The sequence below is a fragment of the Sinohyriopsis cumingii genome, chromosome 4 (assembly GCF_028554795.1).
Source record: "Sinohyriopsis cumingii isolate HCF-2022 chromosome 4, ASM2855479v2, whole genome shotgun sequence".
Lineage (NCBI taxonomy): Eukaryota > Metazoa > Mollusca > Bivalvia > Unionida > Unionidae > Sinohyriopsis > Sinohyriopsis cumingii.
This window is the reverse complement of record NC_142964.1, coordinates 19,866,502-19,885,606: the sequence shown is the minus strand read 5'-3', so window position 1 is coordinate 19,885,606 and position 19,105 is coordinate 19,866,502. Positions and strand designations below refer to the sequence as shown.

The following is a 19,105-nucleotide window of genomic DNA, read 5'->3' as shown; positions in this document are numbered from 1 at the left end:
TCTTTTGAACTACAGGTGTTTACAGTGGTAAGAATCATTACGGGGTCAAAAAAAAAACCTTTCTCTTTCATTATAATATAACATTTTATTACTTACCCAGTAGATTCTCCTTGAAGTAGGTTTCCATCTGGCCCAAATAAACTATGTATAGAACACCCACTGTGTACATTCCAAGAGAAATTGGAATATTATAATCGGAAATTTCTTACCTCTGGCTAAGCGTAATTCGGGTAATAAAACAAAATAAGTTACTCTCAAAAAGCAGAGAGATTAACTTCAACAAAGCAAAAGGAAATTGGTCAATGCAGTAGAACACGAATAAATTGGTGATAAAAAAGAAACACATCGTGCTACAATACGGCGGAATATGTTTGCAGTGTCTTTCTTTTATCTTCTCATGATTCAGCTTGTCACGAATACATTTTTAAAAAAAAAAACTATTACTGCATTTTTATTTTGGGTTTGTACACCATAGCACAATAAATGCATGGAAATAGGCTTTGAAAAACAAATCTGAATCTTTATGTCAGGCAAGGGTGACCATACACAGTAATAGCATTTTCCCACTGAAACAAAATATTGCTGGTAAGTGTTCGTAGGGTCCGATTAGTTCATTTGTACTTTTCTTGTGTGTATGTGAGTGTGTGTGTGTGTGTGTGTGTGTGTGTGTGTTTATTATTTGGTTTTTAAACTTTTATATGTTTTTCTAAACATTTTACTGATTCAATGTTGGACATGCCCAAAGAAGTTAAGTGAGTGAGAGGCCGGCTAACGTCTAGTCAATACTGTTTCCATTAGTCTCACAAACTGGTCCCGTTTTACACTTGCTGAAATATAACCTCGCGGGTTTGATCACAAAATCCAAGTTTTGCATCCTTTCATTACTCATGAGTTATGACAAAACATTTCAATTTTAAGATGAACATTTCAAAATCATCGTAAAATCGTGATTTGTTTATTCCGACATTTAACAAATATTGTAAGGTTGAGAAATATATTTAAAAGGGTAAAGCTGTGAAGTAAAAACTGATGAAAAGGGTCATACACGAATACATATTTTGATATACAGTTAATAAGGCCCTCATTCCACAAAGCTTCACGTATTGCATATCCTTCTCTTTGTAAAATAATGTATAAACAAAACTTCTATTTCATTATAGTGCTTGATATGATAATTTATACGCATAATAACATGCAGGGCATCGTCTCAAGCCACAGACGATACTCCGCTACGCTCCTTTATCACCCATAGCTACATGTGCTGAGATTGTCTACTTTTTTTATGAGTATGCATAATCAAAAATTCGTAAACAAACACAATGTAACAATCTCCTACACATCAATGAAATTGTCCTCTTTATCTATGGATAAGCGATTTCGCTTGGTTATATTGAGTAACAATGGTTAGTAAATTTTAATCGCACTCGCAGTGATTGGTTAAGCATATTCATGAAAGTAGTGGAAATCCCCTACATGGGTTGTCATGGGTGACAAAGGAGCGTAGCGGGTTATCGTGCATGGTTTACGACAATGCAAACAAAGTTAACTTCGTCTCAGAACTGCACAAGTATTATAACGTTTCTGCTTGTTATGTATTTGCATGTGTCATGCTTCCTTTCCATGTAACATGCTCCGTCTCCCTATGTCAATGCTGCACCCACCCACCCCGAGTTTGCCTTAATTATGGATCATCTCATGTATTTTTTTATATTTAGAACCCCCACACACATAAACCAAGTTCTGTCCATGTGCACTACCATATTGCCGAGTATGGTAAATCAGCTGGAAGTAATATGTTCACATTTTGCCATAGAGCGTGTTCTACTGATACATTATGTGATCAAAATACCACAGAAGATGCAATATACATTGTGCTCAGTTTTAAATATTATTTTGATGCACGTAATTGGTTTGGCGATATCATTTAATTATCAACAGTGTTCAGATTCATCCAATTATATACAATGTGTTTACCCCCAAATGTGTGACCAAGAGGGTCAAACCAATGTCTGTATAGTGCATTTTGGACTCGAAAATGGGATCAGTAAGACATTTAGTAAGGGTATTATCCAGATTTAAAAAACAAACAAAAAAACATTATTTCAAAAAAAACAAACATAAAAGACGTCATTCTTTTTTAAATCATATGCTTCAAGTGACCTTTATCATAGTTGTATTTTCTACTTAAGTTTTATGTTGGTTGATCCCTGAAAATATAAGTTCATCAGGTAATTAAAAAAAACTTTCTTACTTATCTGTACTTACTCTTACTAAATACAGCAAAGATATACATTTTGTATGTTTAACCAATCAAATATTGGAACACTACGGTCACGGGTTGCAGTAATCACTAAATCACACGAACTATAATAATACGAACATAGAAAGGGACAATGTACACTATGCAAATTGTATTACCGTGTGTACACTACAGAGAAGAAAAAAAAAGTTAATACCTAAGCTTTATTTTTATTAATTTTTATTTTTGTACCGTTAGGACGAACCCTAACTGGTTACTGTATGTTCACTTCTATATCTTGAAGAAAGTTAATATGTGCCAACATCTGTTCATAAACGTTATCTACAAGTGCTAAAATACAAATCAACGCCATGTTGTTGGTTTTGTTGTGGGGAAGAAGTCGTTGTCCGGCATAGCCAGCGTTTAAAACAGCTGGAATCCCTTTGGAAGGCCAGAAATTGCTACAGGCAATTAACCTGACAATGGATCATTATGGAACTGTAATCCGATCATAAGGCCTTGTATATAGCACTGACGGAACTCCAAAATGTAGGGCCCGGGTCGGAATTATACTTTTAGTTCTTTGTATGATGTTACGTTATTCATTAAAGATCGTAAATGTGATGTCTGAATCATTTTTGTCTTTTGTGATATCATAGATTTTGTTTTTATTTGATTTTTTTTATCAAGAATTTTAAATGCAAAGTATCTTAATTGCAATTCTTGCCCATTCTCAATTGAGACGCACATTCCTTTTCCTGACAGTCATAAATCTAAATCTAAATCTCTCTCTCTCTCTCTCTCTCTCTCTCTCTCTCTCTCTCTCTCTATATATATATATATATATATATATATATATATATATATATATATATATATATATATATATATATATATATATATATATATATATATATATATATATATATATATATATGTTATATATTATATACAAACGCACACTTTATGTTTTCTTTTATATATCTTTCTCTTATCCGTACGGAACAATATGAAATAAAGTTAAGTGGATGAAGTTTTACAATTAGCAACCTCGTCATATTTAAAGTGTGCGGTGCATAACCTTGTCTGCTAGAACATTATGCTACAACATATTTCAGTCTACCTTGTTTCGCTGTAGGTATTATCTGTGGGTTGAAAAGTGCACTGGAGATGAAAAAAATACAATCTTTGAGTGTGAGGGTGAGTTTTCTGCTCAGCCATTCCAAGGCGACTTCAAAAACTAATGTTCCTTTGTGGTTACTTGACTCAAAAGCTGAGGCGCAACCCCAGAAAACAAAGGTTACTTCGTATTCAGGCCATGTTATGTTATCCTGGCTAGTTCATATTTTGTAGTTCCATCTACAGTTTATCATAGTTTGGTGTAACTGAAAACAGACTGGCTGCTTTAAAGCTTATCTATTCTTGTGAAGCTAGCCTGTGTGTTAGTGGATTCTCATTTTGATAATATTTATGTTTGTACTCATGAAATGTTCTCAACAAACATCGACATCATTATCTCACAGGAATCTCATTGGCACTTCTTGCAGTGCGGACGTATTAACTTATGAAAGGAAACAAGATCGAACCACTATGAACTGAACTTTTTTCAGTTTTTGATAATTATGTTACTGCTCATATTTTCTATGCGAATATACACAAAATAAACAAGCAATAAGCGGTTAACAGCTGACATTACTTTAGCAATCTGCTTCTTCAGTCTTGCAAGTCCCGACTATTTAATTTTACGACGATGGGAGGCAGGCAGTGATTTTGTTTTGAGCCGGTATATTATTGTTTCTTCATCTACCTCAAGCTAATTTATACGTGTTTCAACTAACGAAATTGATGTAATTGGTCTTGAAACATTTTGCTTTATATTGGAGCGAGAATATTATTAGTGAATCGGAATATGTAATTTTTCTTAAATCTTCCTTCCTCGTCTCCCCTCTCAGAATTACATGTTCGGCTTCGTAGCTAGCCAGCATGTTTGAGAATCAAATAAAAAGAGAATTTGCTTGTTCTGAGTGAATAATGGATATATTTTATCTTGTTGGTATTTTGACCCCACTCTATTAAATATAATTCGATACCTTCTAGCCATGCATGCCCTTATTGAAAATTTCCTGCGGATTGATTGATTCGCTTATTGGTATATTGATTTTCTGATTTACTCTCTCTCTCTCTCTCTCTCTCTCTCTCTCTATATATATATATATATATATATATATATATATATATATATATATATATATATATATATATATATATACTTTCACGTACCATTCCAATACAGTGCTACGTAAGGTGTAATTACCCAGTCTTTAATATCTGGTAGATTATCGAAATGGAACTTATATATATATATATATAATTTGTGTTTTTGTAGCTAATTGCTGGAGACAACAAATTTAGCCATGTTTACACATTAGTATATTAATTTTTATCTGATGCTATTAAGAAAAATTCGTGGCGTGCTCCATAATACTCACTATGTGTCTTCCTAGTGTCAACACATTTATGCTTAGTGTCAGCACATGCATGCCTAGTGTAAACTAGTTCATGCCTACTGCAATACATATCATTACTGCACAATGATCCAGCAACAAGAAGAGACAGTGTCAAAAATCATAACGAACAATACTAAAGAGTGAAGCATTGGCATGAACAGTGGGGCCTCTCATTAAATACTTCATGTTATTATTGATTGTATAGTTTGAAAATATTTCGCATGTTATGAATCATTTTGATGGGGGCGGTGTGCTTCGAGTGATATTGCTTCTACCGAGATGGACTTGACCTTTTTAAACGAGTGCAGTTAAATTGAGAAATTGATGGATCTTTTTCCTCAAGGACTTTACCCGTTCTCGTCTTAATCTCGTGTGTGTGTGTGTGTGTGTCTGTGTGTGTATGTGTGTGTGTGTGATTTTAAAGCTTTCAAAGTCTTTGCTTTTCATATTTTGTTTTAAGGTGCATCTGTAAAGTTGGTTGGAGGAGTTTATCTTTCAGGAGAATCTGCCAAAGTGATTGTCTTTGCCATTTAAGTTGCATAAATTTGGCTCGGTACTATATAGCTACGCTATAGCTATACATACATACATACATACATACATACATACATACATACATACATACATACGTACATACATACATACATACATACATACATACATACATACATACATACATATATGCATACATACATGCATATATAAAATGAAGGAATAGTTATAACTTACCCTGTGAAATGGAAAGAGAATACAATAGACATAATCCACATGTTGAAAATATCCAGTGCCATATTAACTGGTACGTTCTGAATAGCATAGCTATATCGTTCTTCATGACTATCTTCACTACTTGGAACTTATTCACATTATGCGAAAAGTAAAACTGTAATATAAACTTCTTCCATATATAATAACCTATAATTTTTTTCTCAGAATGTAAAGAAACACATCCAGTCAGAAAGAATTATTCATAGTATGGTCCTGTTTCCCTATCCTGGTAGGTAATCCAATTTTACATTTACGCTCACTGATAGTTATAATCCTTTGTACAGAGTTTTCCGCTACTGACGCGTGCTTTGCGAGTGTACAGTAGTAATGTACTAGACATGATACCTAAGCGAGACAATTCTATTACCAATGGATGCAGCCGGACGCATCACGAATTTCAGGATAAAACTGATCTCTACTTTTGGATCATTGATTATTATTATTATTATTTATGTTTTTGGTGTTGTGGTAAGGACTCGAAATGGACAATTGATTTCTGTAATGGAATCACAAAACCTCTCTTTAAAGATGTTTTGCAAGACAAATTATCACGCTTGCATGTTTCAGTTATTTTATACTTGTAAATAACCAACCCACTGTTTCGCTGTGTGCAGGGAATTTGTTTCTCCACAGACTTGTCGATACTTTGTATAAATTAGTAATGATCTCCGAAACATCCTGAAGCACACTTTGTACGACGTTAAACCGTTATTAGTCTAAGTGAAGAAAGGTGCCTGCAGGTGCAGTCTGCGTCCGGGCATAAAAGCGTCTGAAACGATCCCATGCACGAGAAATAAGATGGGGAATCATTCAGTATGATGTCACTATCCAGATGAAATGACTAACAACTACCCAGTGGTCTTTGTTTAATGCCTCATCTATGTGTTTATTCCCCTTGGTCAAATGGAAATCTACTAGTGAAGACAACATGCGGACAATGATTATGCAACCTGCAAGTGAAACTTGCCTCAAAAGAGATCTTCAAAGGAAGGAAACCTGCCCATGGAAGACTATATGGATGAAATGTATTTCTTTATTTCATATATATATATATATATATATATATATATATATATATATATATATATATATATATATATATATATACTCTGACAGAGTGATCGCCATAGTAAATTCCGTTGTTAAAATTACAGATATACTTTATTCAAAAGTTACAGTACACATAAAGTTATCAAACGTAAAAAAGAGTGTATTAAGAGTATTTTTATGCCTCATAGGTCAGGAGCTTATTATGGTTCTCTAAGAGTGAGACAACGTGGAGTGCATATCTCCCGCACGAATGGAGCACCAGCTCATACCAGGCTAATCCCTCAGTGGATACAGGTTTCCGTCTATAAATTGGCCAATCACAAAAGAAGTTTAAGGACTAGATTGGTGAAGGGCCTGAACGGGACAAAAATGGTTGGGTACACATCAATTTTGAGTAAGAATCGTTGTCATTGCTGGAATCGTTTCCGCATTATGCTGATGACAATACGTACGAATAGGTCACTCAGTCAAGTCGTGTCTACCTTTGTTTACTAACTGACATGCCGACTACCTTTAATTACTTAATCCTAGTCATATCGTTTGCCATGCCTGAATCGGATATTTGTCTCGCTGTGTCTATCAATAGTTCTTGAAACAACAGTCCAGTTTTTATCGTGTGACCTCTGTCTTTAAAGCGTCAAGCGCAAGTACATGACAGCAACACTCGTGATGAGGATTGAACCGAAGACCAGCAGATTCTGAGCCAGCAGTAGGTGCTACTTTGTCGTGTTCCATCTTATACTCCGTTTGAACTTGCCAGTTTACACACCTATGCAAATATACATTCATACATAAACTATATTGGCATATATATGTAAACCGGGCCATGTGAACAGATTCGAATGTAAATGTTTGGTGTGTATATTTGCACTATCTCCAGAGGCAGTGAAAAAACAAATTTGTACATGTATAAATTTGTTCCATATGCAAGTTTCAGCATGTGTATACACATAATAAAAACACATAAGTGTATTTTAACTTTAAAAGAAGCAATTCAAGTTAAAAATCATTTTATTTTCATTTTGGTTCAGTTCAATATTAATGATTAAATTTTTTTTTACATGTCTGCGAAGTTTCGAATTTTTAAACAAAACATGCAAACATTTCTTTATAACTATCCATTTATACACTAATCGTTTTCTCGCGAGGGATTTTTAGGGATTGTTTAATAGATGGATGGATGGATGGATGAATATACAGAAGGAATTGGTTTGATCATGCATGGATGGATGGGTGTGGCTAGTAGATTATAAGCAATTTGATACAAAATAACGAGGATGTAAGACACAAATGTTCTTCATGCTAAACTCGGCTGATTCAAAGCAACGTATCTTATTGACTTGAAAAATATGATTGTTTTCCTCATTATTTTGTTTTCTCGTTGGATACGGGAAATAAAAAAACAGAATAAAATAGAAATGAGTTCGGAGCACACAAATAAGCCCATAAATATAGTATTGTTAAAGAAACATGAGTTTTTGGTATCATAACAAACGTCCAAGTCAAAAGTATGGCTACATCTAAGTAAAATGTAAAATGTAGCAAACTTGACCTTGCCTATATTAATATTAAGCCCTATACGAATATCTCGTTAATCCGTCATGTGCTTGAAAGGTTATGAAGGGTTAACCATATGCCCCTATTATGGGCAAAATCAAAAAGTTGAAGTGTGCTGTAACTTTAAAATATTTTCATGGGGAAATAAACTGTGAAAGCCAAACCTGACCAATATTTTCGTTATCTTAAGCCCTATATGAAATTTGGTTTGAGCTCATGAAGTATTTAACACGTAATTCAATATGGACTATAATGAGGGACTGCTGGACGTTGGCAATATTATAGACTCGGCAAAGAATTTGCGCTGCAGCAAAATAACTCACAGGAAATGGAAAATGCGAAACCCGCCTTCGATTCGATCGATCCACTCGAACCTCAGCCCCCTGACATTGAATTTGTGCGAGCATTTGTTGTTGTCGTTGTTATTGTTATTATTATTATTATTATTATTATATTAGCTCTTTTCTTTCGGCGAACAAAGAAGAATAGGGGAAGAAAAAAACCCAAAACAAAACAATATAAAACTTAAAGTGAAAACGTTTGTGTTATTATTTTCTTCTCCTTTCTTTTGCCTCATCGACATCATCGTCATTGTCGTCTTCAATATCAAAATTATCTCTTGTTATTTTAATCGAAGGCATTTTTAATAATATATACTATCTTCCTATCTATATAGCTACAATGCCTAGATCTGCGTACCTGTCATGACAGGTAAATATATTTCAAATTTAATGATACCTACTTAAATTTGCACATGTATAAAGATACAGATCGGATACAAATTTTAGGCATGTGATTAGGGTACTTGAAAAGGACGCCATTGATTTGGAAAATTAAGACAAGAGACATTTCGCGTCTTTTTGTTTATTGGGGTTTTTTGTGTTTTGGTTTTTTTTTTTTTTTGCACTTTAAACGCATGTGTTGCTATGTCATGCCGAAAAAATTGGAATTAAGTGCCTCTCTCAAAGATACACCGATGCAGAAAGTTTCTCAAGGTGCATAATATAACTACAAGTGACACATTAACACTACATTACTGAAGGTATTAATTAACACTACATTACTGAAGGTATTAATTAACATCCAAGCCTCTTCAAGAAATTGAACCATACCCTCTCTTCTGATACATTTCGAAAACAAAGTTCATATCGTTAAAAATAAAGGAGCATCTAGTGCTTACATTTTTGTTAAAAGTTTGAAACGTATTGGAAATGTCAAAATGCAGCTTTAATATTGCCTACCTATCATGTTTCCGTCAGCGCTATGCCTGTCTGTCTGTCCGTATGTATGTATGTATGTATGTATGTATGTATGTATGTATGTATGTATGTATGTATTTATGTATGTATGTATGTATGTTTGTATGTATGTATGTATGTATGTATGTATGTATGTATGTATCTATGTATGTATGTATGGATGGATGGATGTATGGATGTAGGTAGGTAGGTAGGTAGGTAGGTAAGTAGGTAGGTATGCATGTATGTATTATGTAGGTTGGTAGGTGGATATGTATGAATGTACAAGTATGCAATTAGATTTGAACAAACTCTTAAAATATCAAAACATCCAAACTCCGAATGTAGGAGCTTTCGCCTTAACTCAACTGGCATTTCTTTGAAGGTTCGTCACTCTCATTGGCTTAGTCCCCCCCACACTCCATCCCCGCCCCCTCCCCCAAAAAAAATCATGCTGACGTCTGTGTATTTTCCCTATTTTTGTCCTTCATTGGCTAAGGATCAATTCTTTTATTAATATTTCTTTAATAGGCCAGCGGAAGGGAAGTTTTCTTAATCAGATTGCGACATGTTGTGTAGCTCTGAATCGTTGCATGGTTTACATTCTGGAAAAGGTTCGGCACATTTTCATGCTGTAACGCATGTATGTATATACGCACTCAATGACAGACGAAGAGGATATCGTAGCCCTCATGATTTCTTCAAACATTCAATTTAAATAATGCAGGTAATCGATTTCGGAGGTAATAATAATATCTCAAAGCTGGCAAGACATTTATATGGTTATTCAAGATCCTAATGAATGAACGGCCATTTCAGCACGTGTCTGGATATTGCAACTATATTAATTGTTCAGATTGTCTTCGGTTTCGCTTTTAAAACTATATGTTGCCTCGCATCACAGACCCTTTTCTGATTCTTATTTAATCTAGTTCCAGCTATATCCAAAAGTTCGATATTTATAATTTATCTCCTGAAAGTATGAGAACAATATTCAACAATCATATCTGAGATAGCCACATCCTTTCTTTGACATGAAATATAACAGCGAGAAAGAAACATTTTCCAAGTTTATTTCCTGTACTAATTAACCTGACTCAGTTATATTAGTTTACCACGTAGACGTCTTATAACAATTTTTTTCTCAATGAGTTATTGACTCTCAAAAGTAGATAAAATAAGGAAATGAAACGGTAAGAGGGTGGATTTCTTGGTTTGAGAAAATGTTCGAGAGTGTTTGTGGAGAAGAGTTAAATCAGATTCATTCAGTATATTAAGAGGCCGACCAAAACACGATGATAACCTTGAAATTCAAATGAAATAATGAGTCGCTCTTTTGACTGTCATTATCTTATATGTTTAATGACTACATGCTCTTATGATAAAATGTAATGAATAACTTTTCATTGTGTATAGGTGCGCTTAAATCCCGAAATTACGTAACCATCAATCTCAGTTACCATCCTTCTTTTATATACTTACGATGTGTGAATAACATATGATACGCAAAGTCATTAGAATCCCTAACAATGATGCAGAAATACCATTGAGTGTCAATAACACTATTGGATTGTAAAATAAATATTAATGACATGTGTAAGACTAGCAAAAGAAGAAGCAGTTATAAAACGTAAGTATTAACAGTTGTAGCGGTATCGTAAATCAACGAAAAATAAAGGTAGCACAACTATGAGTCATTATTTCTCTCCATTACAGGGAGCAATTTATATGATTGATGTAAGGTCTCACTGGACAGTTTATCTGGTGAATTTTCATCCGACAATGACCAATTACAGAAAATGAGAATACTTTTACACTGAAGATACAAGAAAACCTAATGATTTTTGTAGAAAGCATTCATGTGAGATTTCGACTGCAGTAATCAGGTTAATTCCTGATGCAACCGGTGGTTTCTATACTGAACCAACACTGCCACCAACCCCATAATTTTACATTCATTTTTGACAAGAAATAGCTATTTTGAATACTTTTCTGTGACAAGGCAGCTAAAAGAATCAGTATGTGTCTTATGCATGAATAAAGTTCACTAGTACTATAACAAATTAGCATACTTTTCATCACCCCTCAACCATCTAGATTTTAAGATATTTACCTCTGTAGCAGACACACATAAATACGTAAGCCAAGTCGACAGCTCATTTGCAGCCCAAGTTACGCATTTGATCTCCAATGCTCATCTAACTGTCACAGGCAATCACCAAGAAGCCAACCTATTTCCAAGCCTAACTCAAAGTAAATCTAAACCACATTATAGATTTAGTTTATGTGTGAATTTATAAATGCTAGGCTTGTGGTAATTAGGTTCATGTCTTCTACCTTAAAATTTAGGGGGTGGGGGTCATAATACGAAACTATCCAGTGAGACCTAAAGACTGCTGTACAGCTTGCGATAAATTTGTAACTTGCTGGCAAAAATCTTACACAACAATCGATGACACTTTTAACGATTGGCTGCAGTGATCCATGACTGTTGTTGTTGAAGTTGTGTTGGGTTTAATGTCATTTCTAAGCGCAAGATAGGCTATACACGGCAGCCAGTATAACTGGAGAAAGAACCCGCGGTAAACAACAGGAAGGAACCACCGACTCGATGAAAGCTAATTTCAGCTTTCTCAAATATCGACATTGGCCGAGCCTGAGACTCGATCCCATCAGGACAAAGGTGGGAAGTGAGTGATCGGTAAAGGCGAGCGCTTTAGACCGCTTGGACATCCGGGGCCTCTCGATGACGTTTGTAATAAGTGAGAAGGTACTGAACAAGACACACACCTATCATTGAAGAATAATTAATTCGTCGCTTTTTCTGAAGATAATGGCGATAATAAAATCTTTCCCAGCCATATAAAATTCAACTTTTTTATGGTTATAGGTATTGTAACAATATGCACCCAAACTCAGCTGTAGTATTCGGAGTAACTTAGTAATAGTTATGGTACTAGTACTATTCGGAGTAACGTAGTACTAGTAGTGGTCGTTGTATTATTCACGTAGTACTAGATATTGCTCCGGTGGCCTAGTGGTTAGAGCATCCGCCTCGGATGCGGGAGGTCGTAGGTTCGATCCCCGGCCGAGTCATATCAAAGACTTATACAAATGGTACAAACAGCTTCATCGCTTGGCGCTCTGTATTAAGAGGTTAGTGTTAGGACTGGTCGGCCTAGAGTCAGGATAATTAGACTGTGTCGGACATCATGCTACATGTCTGCGGCATGATGTCCCATTGCTAAACATTACTATAAACTGTCACACAGCAGACATCCTAGCAATATGACTGAACAATTGTTAAAGCTACGTTGAAAATCCAAACAATCACACAATCACAACTTGTGCAAGTTTTGACTAGTGGTACTAGTACTATTCGGAGTAACATTATACTAGTTTTTGCAGTAGTATTATTCGGAGTAACGTAGTACTAGTAGTGGTATTAATTGTATTCGCAGTAACGTTGTACTAATAGTGGTACTAGTAGTATTTGGAGTAACGTGGTACTAATAGTTGCGGTAGTATTCAGAGTAACGTGGTACTAGTAGTGGTACTAGTATTATTCGGAGAAACGTAGTAGTAGTTGTGGTACTAGTACTATTCAAAATAACATTATACTAGTAGTTACAGTAGTAATATTCGGAGTAACGTAGTACTAATAGTAGTTTTAGCATTATTTTGGAGTAACATGATAATAATAGTTTCAGTAGTAGTATTTGGAGTAACGTAGTACTAGTAGTGGTGCTAGTAGTAATTGTTGTTTTTGTTGTTTTAAAGTTAATAGTATTAATACTAGTTCTAATCTCCCCAATTCCTAGAATACTACCAATGTAACTACTGCCGCTGCTACCACTACTGTTGAATAATAATAATAATAATAATAATAATAATAATAATAATAATAATAATAATGTTTCATTCCAAAGTTGGTTTTGACAAAAGATAAGCAGATACTAACGGCTCAGACACAAAAACGCAACTTCAATAATTTGAATTATCAAGAACGATTTGGCTGTTTTAGCGTAGAGGATGCTTTAAAAAAATTTAATTCCGTAATAAAATCAACTACTTGGCATGCGTCAGAAATTTTGATGACATGAATGTAATAGAGATATTGAAATTGTGCAATACAACTTTTGCAAACAGTATACAGGTGTCCCGAAAACTGACAATAATACAATTGTGTTAGCGGAGTGCGGAAGATATCCACATTGTACCTCGTAAATTTACGATGTATTAAAATACTGGTTGAAGGTTATTAGAATGCTTTCAACTCGCTACCCACACCAATGTTATTTTATGTTGAAAAGATTAGATGAAACTAACCATGTCACCTGGGCTACAAAAGTTAAAGGCATGTTATTTCGCTTCGGTTCTGGATGTGTGTGGCTTAATCAAGGTGATGGAGACCAAAAACAAATTTTCTCACTATTTGTGCCAAAAAAAAAAATCACGATCATAATCATAACAACTTTACTGAAATCAATATTCATTGTAAATAAGCAAATAATTAGTGTCCAAGTGACTAAATGGGTTATCATAATTTGGATTCAAGTAGCAACAACTGTAACCATCGTATTGTAAATAACATATACTGGCATTTAATCCGGGTATTTTGCCAAGAAGAAAAATCGATTGCTAAATTATGTTTAATATGAGACCTACATTGTTTCTATCTGTTCCTCTTTGATCATAAAAATCAAACAAAACATTTATTTTCTATGTGTTCCTCTAAAACGAATGTTAAATTCTTTATGGTCATGCCGTTGATGTACTGTCTTATTTTCCATTCGGTGGACAATTATTTAATGTTTTAAGAAGATAATTCTTTGTGGTATAAGCGGTCGGCCTTATAATTTGGGTATTCCCAAAACAGTATAAATTTGTAAATATGGTACCTAATTTAAAACGAAGATAGTACCTTTAATTTGTATAGTTTATTATTGTAATTAATATGAATTACATAATAATATATGGAAAGAGGGAGGGGATTAAGAAACAATGCGTCAAAACTATCAATACGAAGACAGTTGATTTTAGAAGTTTTGATTTTGTTTCTTTATTTTTACAGTTTACGGGCTACGATATCTGAAATTAATACAATTAATGTCTGTTAATTAAATTGTGATACAAACAATGTATCCGATCAAAACGGAATATGGTACAGGATATAGATAACCCAATAGATATAATGAATGAAGAAGATTCTGTTTTAAACTTAAGAAACTTATTGATACCAGTTTTAAGTTCCGAATGTAATCTATTGTTATTTTAAAAGTGTTATTGTACCTGGTTATAAAGGATACACGAAAAGTAAAGCCTGTGCGAAGCGGAATTATCCTTGGAAATAACAAGAGCAAATTTCATCATTCCATTGCATTTGCCTCACTCAGATCAATCCGAAGGATGTATAAACAAAGGGATCAGAGAGAGACGATTGTTTTAAAGTATTTTGCGATTTGGGATCAGAGAGAGAGAGAGAGAGAGAGAGAGAGAGAGAGAGAGAGAGAGAGAGAATCTGTTTTGAAGTATTTTGCGATTTGGGATCAGAGAGAGACAATCTGTTTTAAAGTATTTAGCGAGTTGTTGTCAGTAAAATTGTAAAGCTATAAGACAGCAAATGTGGAAGACTTAAGATGGTCACGATTGAAGACGAAATAACTCGAAAAATACACGCCATATCTGCTAGAAGAAAATTAAAACAAAGAGATCGTGATCATTTAACAGGCAATAGTTAATCTGGTGGCAATGATGCCCTAAGACAAAATCAGCCAGCTTCGATTAAATCACCATATATCGTTATTTATAAATTTAACACCGTGAAGTCAATAGAGATATCTCATCTTACATGTTTAGAGAAGTTTTCGAATGCGAACTAAATTGTTTAAAAAACTTAAAATCATAATTTATAAAAAGACCAAGACCAAAATAAAGTTAAGAAAAATATTTTTAAAATTTCTTTTTTGACAAGCGTATCAAGAAGCACAGAAAACGGCTACAATTGTGGTGTTGGCAATACTGAGTAGCAGTTTGAGAAGGTACCTGTTGACACACCTTCGTCATATGTTAGATTTTTGCAGCGAGACATAAAGATTCAACTGCACATTTAAGATCGAAATGACGTTTAAATATACGTGGATTTGTGATACCCATGTATGCTATCAACGCGAAATGGTATCATGGCGTTTCGCTGCAGCATACTTAATTTCTTCGATGGACAGGAAGTCGAACCAATTCCCAACAACGCTGACATTACCAGAACCAGTATCGTACTGGCCAGATACGACAACGATTATGCGAAGTCTATTCGCTCGTCCAATTGTTTTTTTCTTTTTATACAAATGCTCATCCGATAATGCAGATTATAAATTGCATACAAGTAGGCTTTGTAAAATGATGCAGATGTAGATGATTTGCTCATCGAGAACAATATTTCTTTCAACCTTGGTTATTTACAGCGTTAACTAGACATTCATGCAGACTCATTACTGCTATTCCCTAAAGGCATATGTTCTGGTTTTGGAGAGACGTTCGCAAAGTTATTTTTGGGGCCAAATATAGTTATATTAACCCATTTGAGTACCGCCAACGATGCAACTTGGCGTCGTAGATGTACTGCTTACCAAGTTAGGTTGTCGACATTCTCACTATGGATGCCTGAGCTAATTAATCCCTTCACTGACCATAAAAGACCGTTTATTGTCGTTTATGCTGCCATTTCGCGAGCGCACCACAGACTCAGACCCATCAAGCAATGTTTAGGGACAGTTCCCATTGCAAATAAGTACCCAAAATGGCCTTAGCCCACCAAAGTACGTGTTCGTAAGCTTTTCGAAATATCAATCGATAAATTAACCAATGAAATTTTACAATCTTGGCGTGTCTGAAGTTTTTCCCTAGTTAAACGGCCATCAGGAACACTGTTTTTCTTCGCAATCAAATCAAATCGCATATGCATTCCACCAGCCATGGTCGTACAAGCACTTGTATCAAACCATTGACACGGGACTACACATTTTCCAGCACGATTTCCGTACATTGTTTTATATTTATTACTTTTTACTGGAACAATTGGAGCTATTGAGCAGTCCGCGGTCGATGTATGCCTATATGCACGTGTAAATGGGCCGTTTCCAATACCATTTCTCCCGTCATCGTTGGTCACAGATCTAATGACGTAATTCTCTCTGACAAGACTCTATTGACTGAGGTCAAATGAAGGTTAGCCTTTAGAAAACAAATAAGTTTTCTCAAACTAGTAACTAAACCAGGTGCGTTCGAAAATAACAATGTAATATAACGAAGTTAAAGATGGCCTTAGCCAAGAGCAGTTTGTGAAAATAAGGTTTACAATACGAAACGATTGCAGGGTAACAATGTGGCTTTCGCCGACAAAAGTAACTAGAATTATCACCCAAACGTAACGTAATCCACTTAATTTAACCAAACAGAAAAACACCACAGTGACGTTAAAGTTACCCAAGTCGGGGGTAGACAAATGTTATGATGTAATTCCTTGAGATGGTTAAAATGTCATTTTTGATGAATTTTTTAAAACTAATTTTCTGAATTGTTATTTAAATTTCTATAAAAATATAATTTGTGTAATAAAGAAAATGATTGCTAGAATTTTTGTATTGTGATTTAATAAAAGAAAAGGATTGTTATAATGTTTGTATTATGTGATTTTACTCGGGTGTCTTAACAAAATTCATTAGTGTTACATCTGTGTCATTGTAAAATAACAGCTGATTCTTGTAAAACAAATCTTCAGTAGAGGTTATTACGCCAGCATAGCATCATTGGAAACTGAATAACGGCTTCGTGGTTATTCGAATCAAAAGGGCCGTGCGTGTTTCAAGGATGAATAAATGAGGCTGAAGATTGTAGAGTCATGCCCTAGTAGGGGCAATGCAAATGTCTTTCAGAATAGGGACAACTATTTATCAGCCAGCAATCACGGCTTGGTCAAGAATTGTTGTGCTGTAGACTTAGGTTCTGAATTTCATATTTTTTTCAAGGTAAGAAGAATGTAATTGGTTTTAGTTAGAAATTTTCCTTAGGTGTCTAATGCATTGAGAAATTATTTAAAAAATTTTTTCACCTATCTCTAAAGAACCTGTAACATGTTATTATTATAAAATATGAATTTTTAAATATAGTGTTTCTGGGATTGCTTGATTTAGAATTTGTGTTAGTTTATAATATTACATTTGGTTTTGGGTATGCAGAGAACTCACCCAATGGAGAACTCGCCCTGGGAGAACTCGCCCCATGGAGAACTCGCCCTGGAGAACTCGCCCCAACGTATCTGGAGAAGTCGCCCCAGAGTGGTTGGAGAAGTCGCCCCACTTCGTCTGGATAAGTCGTCCCAAAACCTTTTAATAACAGAATTAAAACATCTTTTACGTGATTCATTTTTAGATTTTTATTTATACGCGATCACAAAAGATATATTAACTTGTAATCATAAAACGCAATATCATAGTAATATTTCTAAGACGAAATTCAGTCTTTATATAATCTAATAAATGACGACAGTATAGTGATTTAAAAGGATGATTAGTCAAACACTATTATTATTATGAATCAAGAAGATTATTTTAAATAAGTTGAACGTCAATTAAATGATGAAAACTACTACAAACATCCGTCAATAGAAATTAAATAAAAAATTTCAACATGCATTAATGAGATGGCTAAAAACAATAATTCCGATATGAGGAATTTGATACTTTCCCTCTTAACATGTGTACACCTCAATTCTACATATTACCCAAAACTCATAATGAAATCATATATTAAAGATACAACAACTTTCATTAAAAAGTTGAAGTCTATTCCACAGCTATCTGTTAATTGCAATCCTGGTATTATTAGATGTAACATCACTATATACCAACTTTCCGCATGCAGTTGGTATTGAAGCGTGTACAAATTTTCTTGATTACAATCCTAATAATAGCCCACTATCTTGTGAAGATATTTGTATAATATTAAAACTTATCTTGGAAAATAATTATTTTCAATTTAATAATACGAAATACATATACATAATGGGTACGGCAATGTGTAGTAATATGGCTCCTTCATACGCTTTCCTTTCATGGGTAAATTTGAAAAGGATTTTCTTCAAAACGAAAAGTTTAATCCATCTCTTTGGTTCACATTTTTCGATGACATATTCATATCTGGAAGCAGTCAGCTGAAGAACTGGAAAATTTTATTGATCGCCTAAATCATTTTCACCCGACAATTAAATTTACTTATACTGCATCTAGTACGAATATTTCATTTTCAGATGTAAATGTGATATAAAATATTGATAACACTATCTCTGCAAATACTCATATCAAGGAAACTAATATCCACCAATATGTGGAATAATCTTCATGTCATCCCATGTCATGTAAAAACGGTATACCACAAAGCCAGTCGAAAAGATACCGACGTATTATTTCAGATGATTGTTAATTACAAAATTCGTTCAATAAATTCCAAACATATTTACAAAACAGAAATTATCCTACACATATAATTGATTCTGCGCTGAACAAAGCCCGTAATATTACTCAACATTGGGCTTTAAACAAAGCAGTATGTACAAGTAGAGAGAGAAGTAGTAAGGTGGGGCACTATACGTACAATGGAAATTAGCATTACGGAGACCCCTGGGTGAATATACGTACAATGGAAATTAGCATTACGGAGACCCCTGGGTGAATATACGTACAATGGAAATT

At 34.4% G+C, this 19,105-nt stretch overlaps 1 protein-coding gene across 1 annotated transcript in view; it reads right to left on the bottom strand.

Moving 5' to 3' along the window:
• LOC149800776 (zwei Ig domain protein zig-8-like) overlaps positions 1 to 6,259 on the bottom strand; it is a 74,040-nt gene extending 67,781 nt beyond the window's left edge. The window contains exon 1 of the mRNA XM_089954449.1: positions 5,476 to 6,259. Within this exon, the coding sequence (XP_089810575.1) occupies positions 5,476 to 5,581 (106 nt within the window). The 5' untranslated portion in view covers positions 5,582 to 6,259. The remainder of the gene's footprint in view (positions 1 to 5,475) is intronic.
• Positions 6,260 to 19,105: the final 12,846 nt, after the last annotated feature.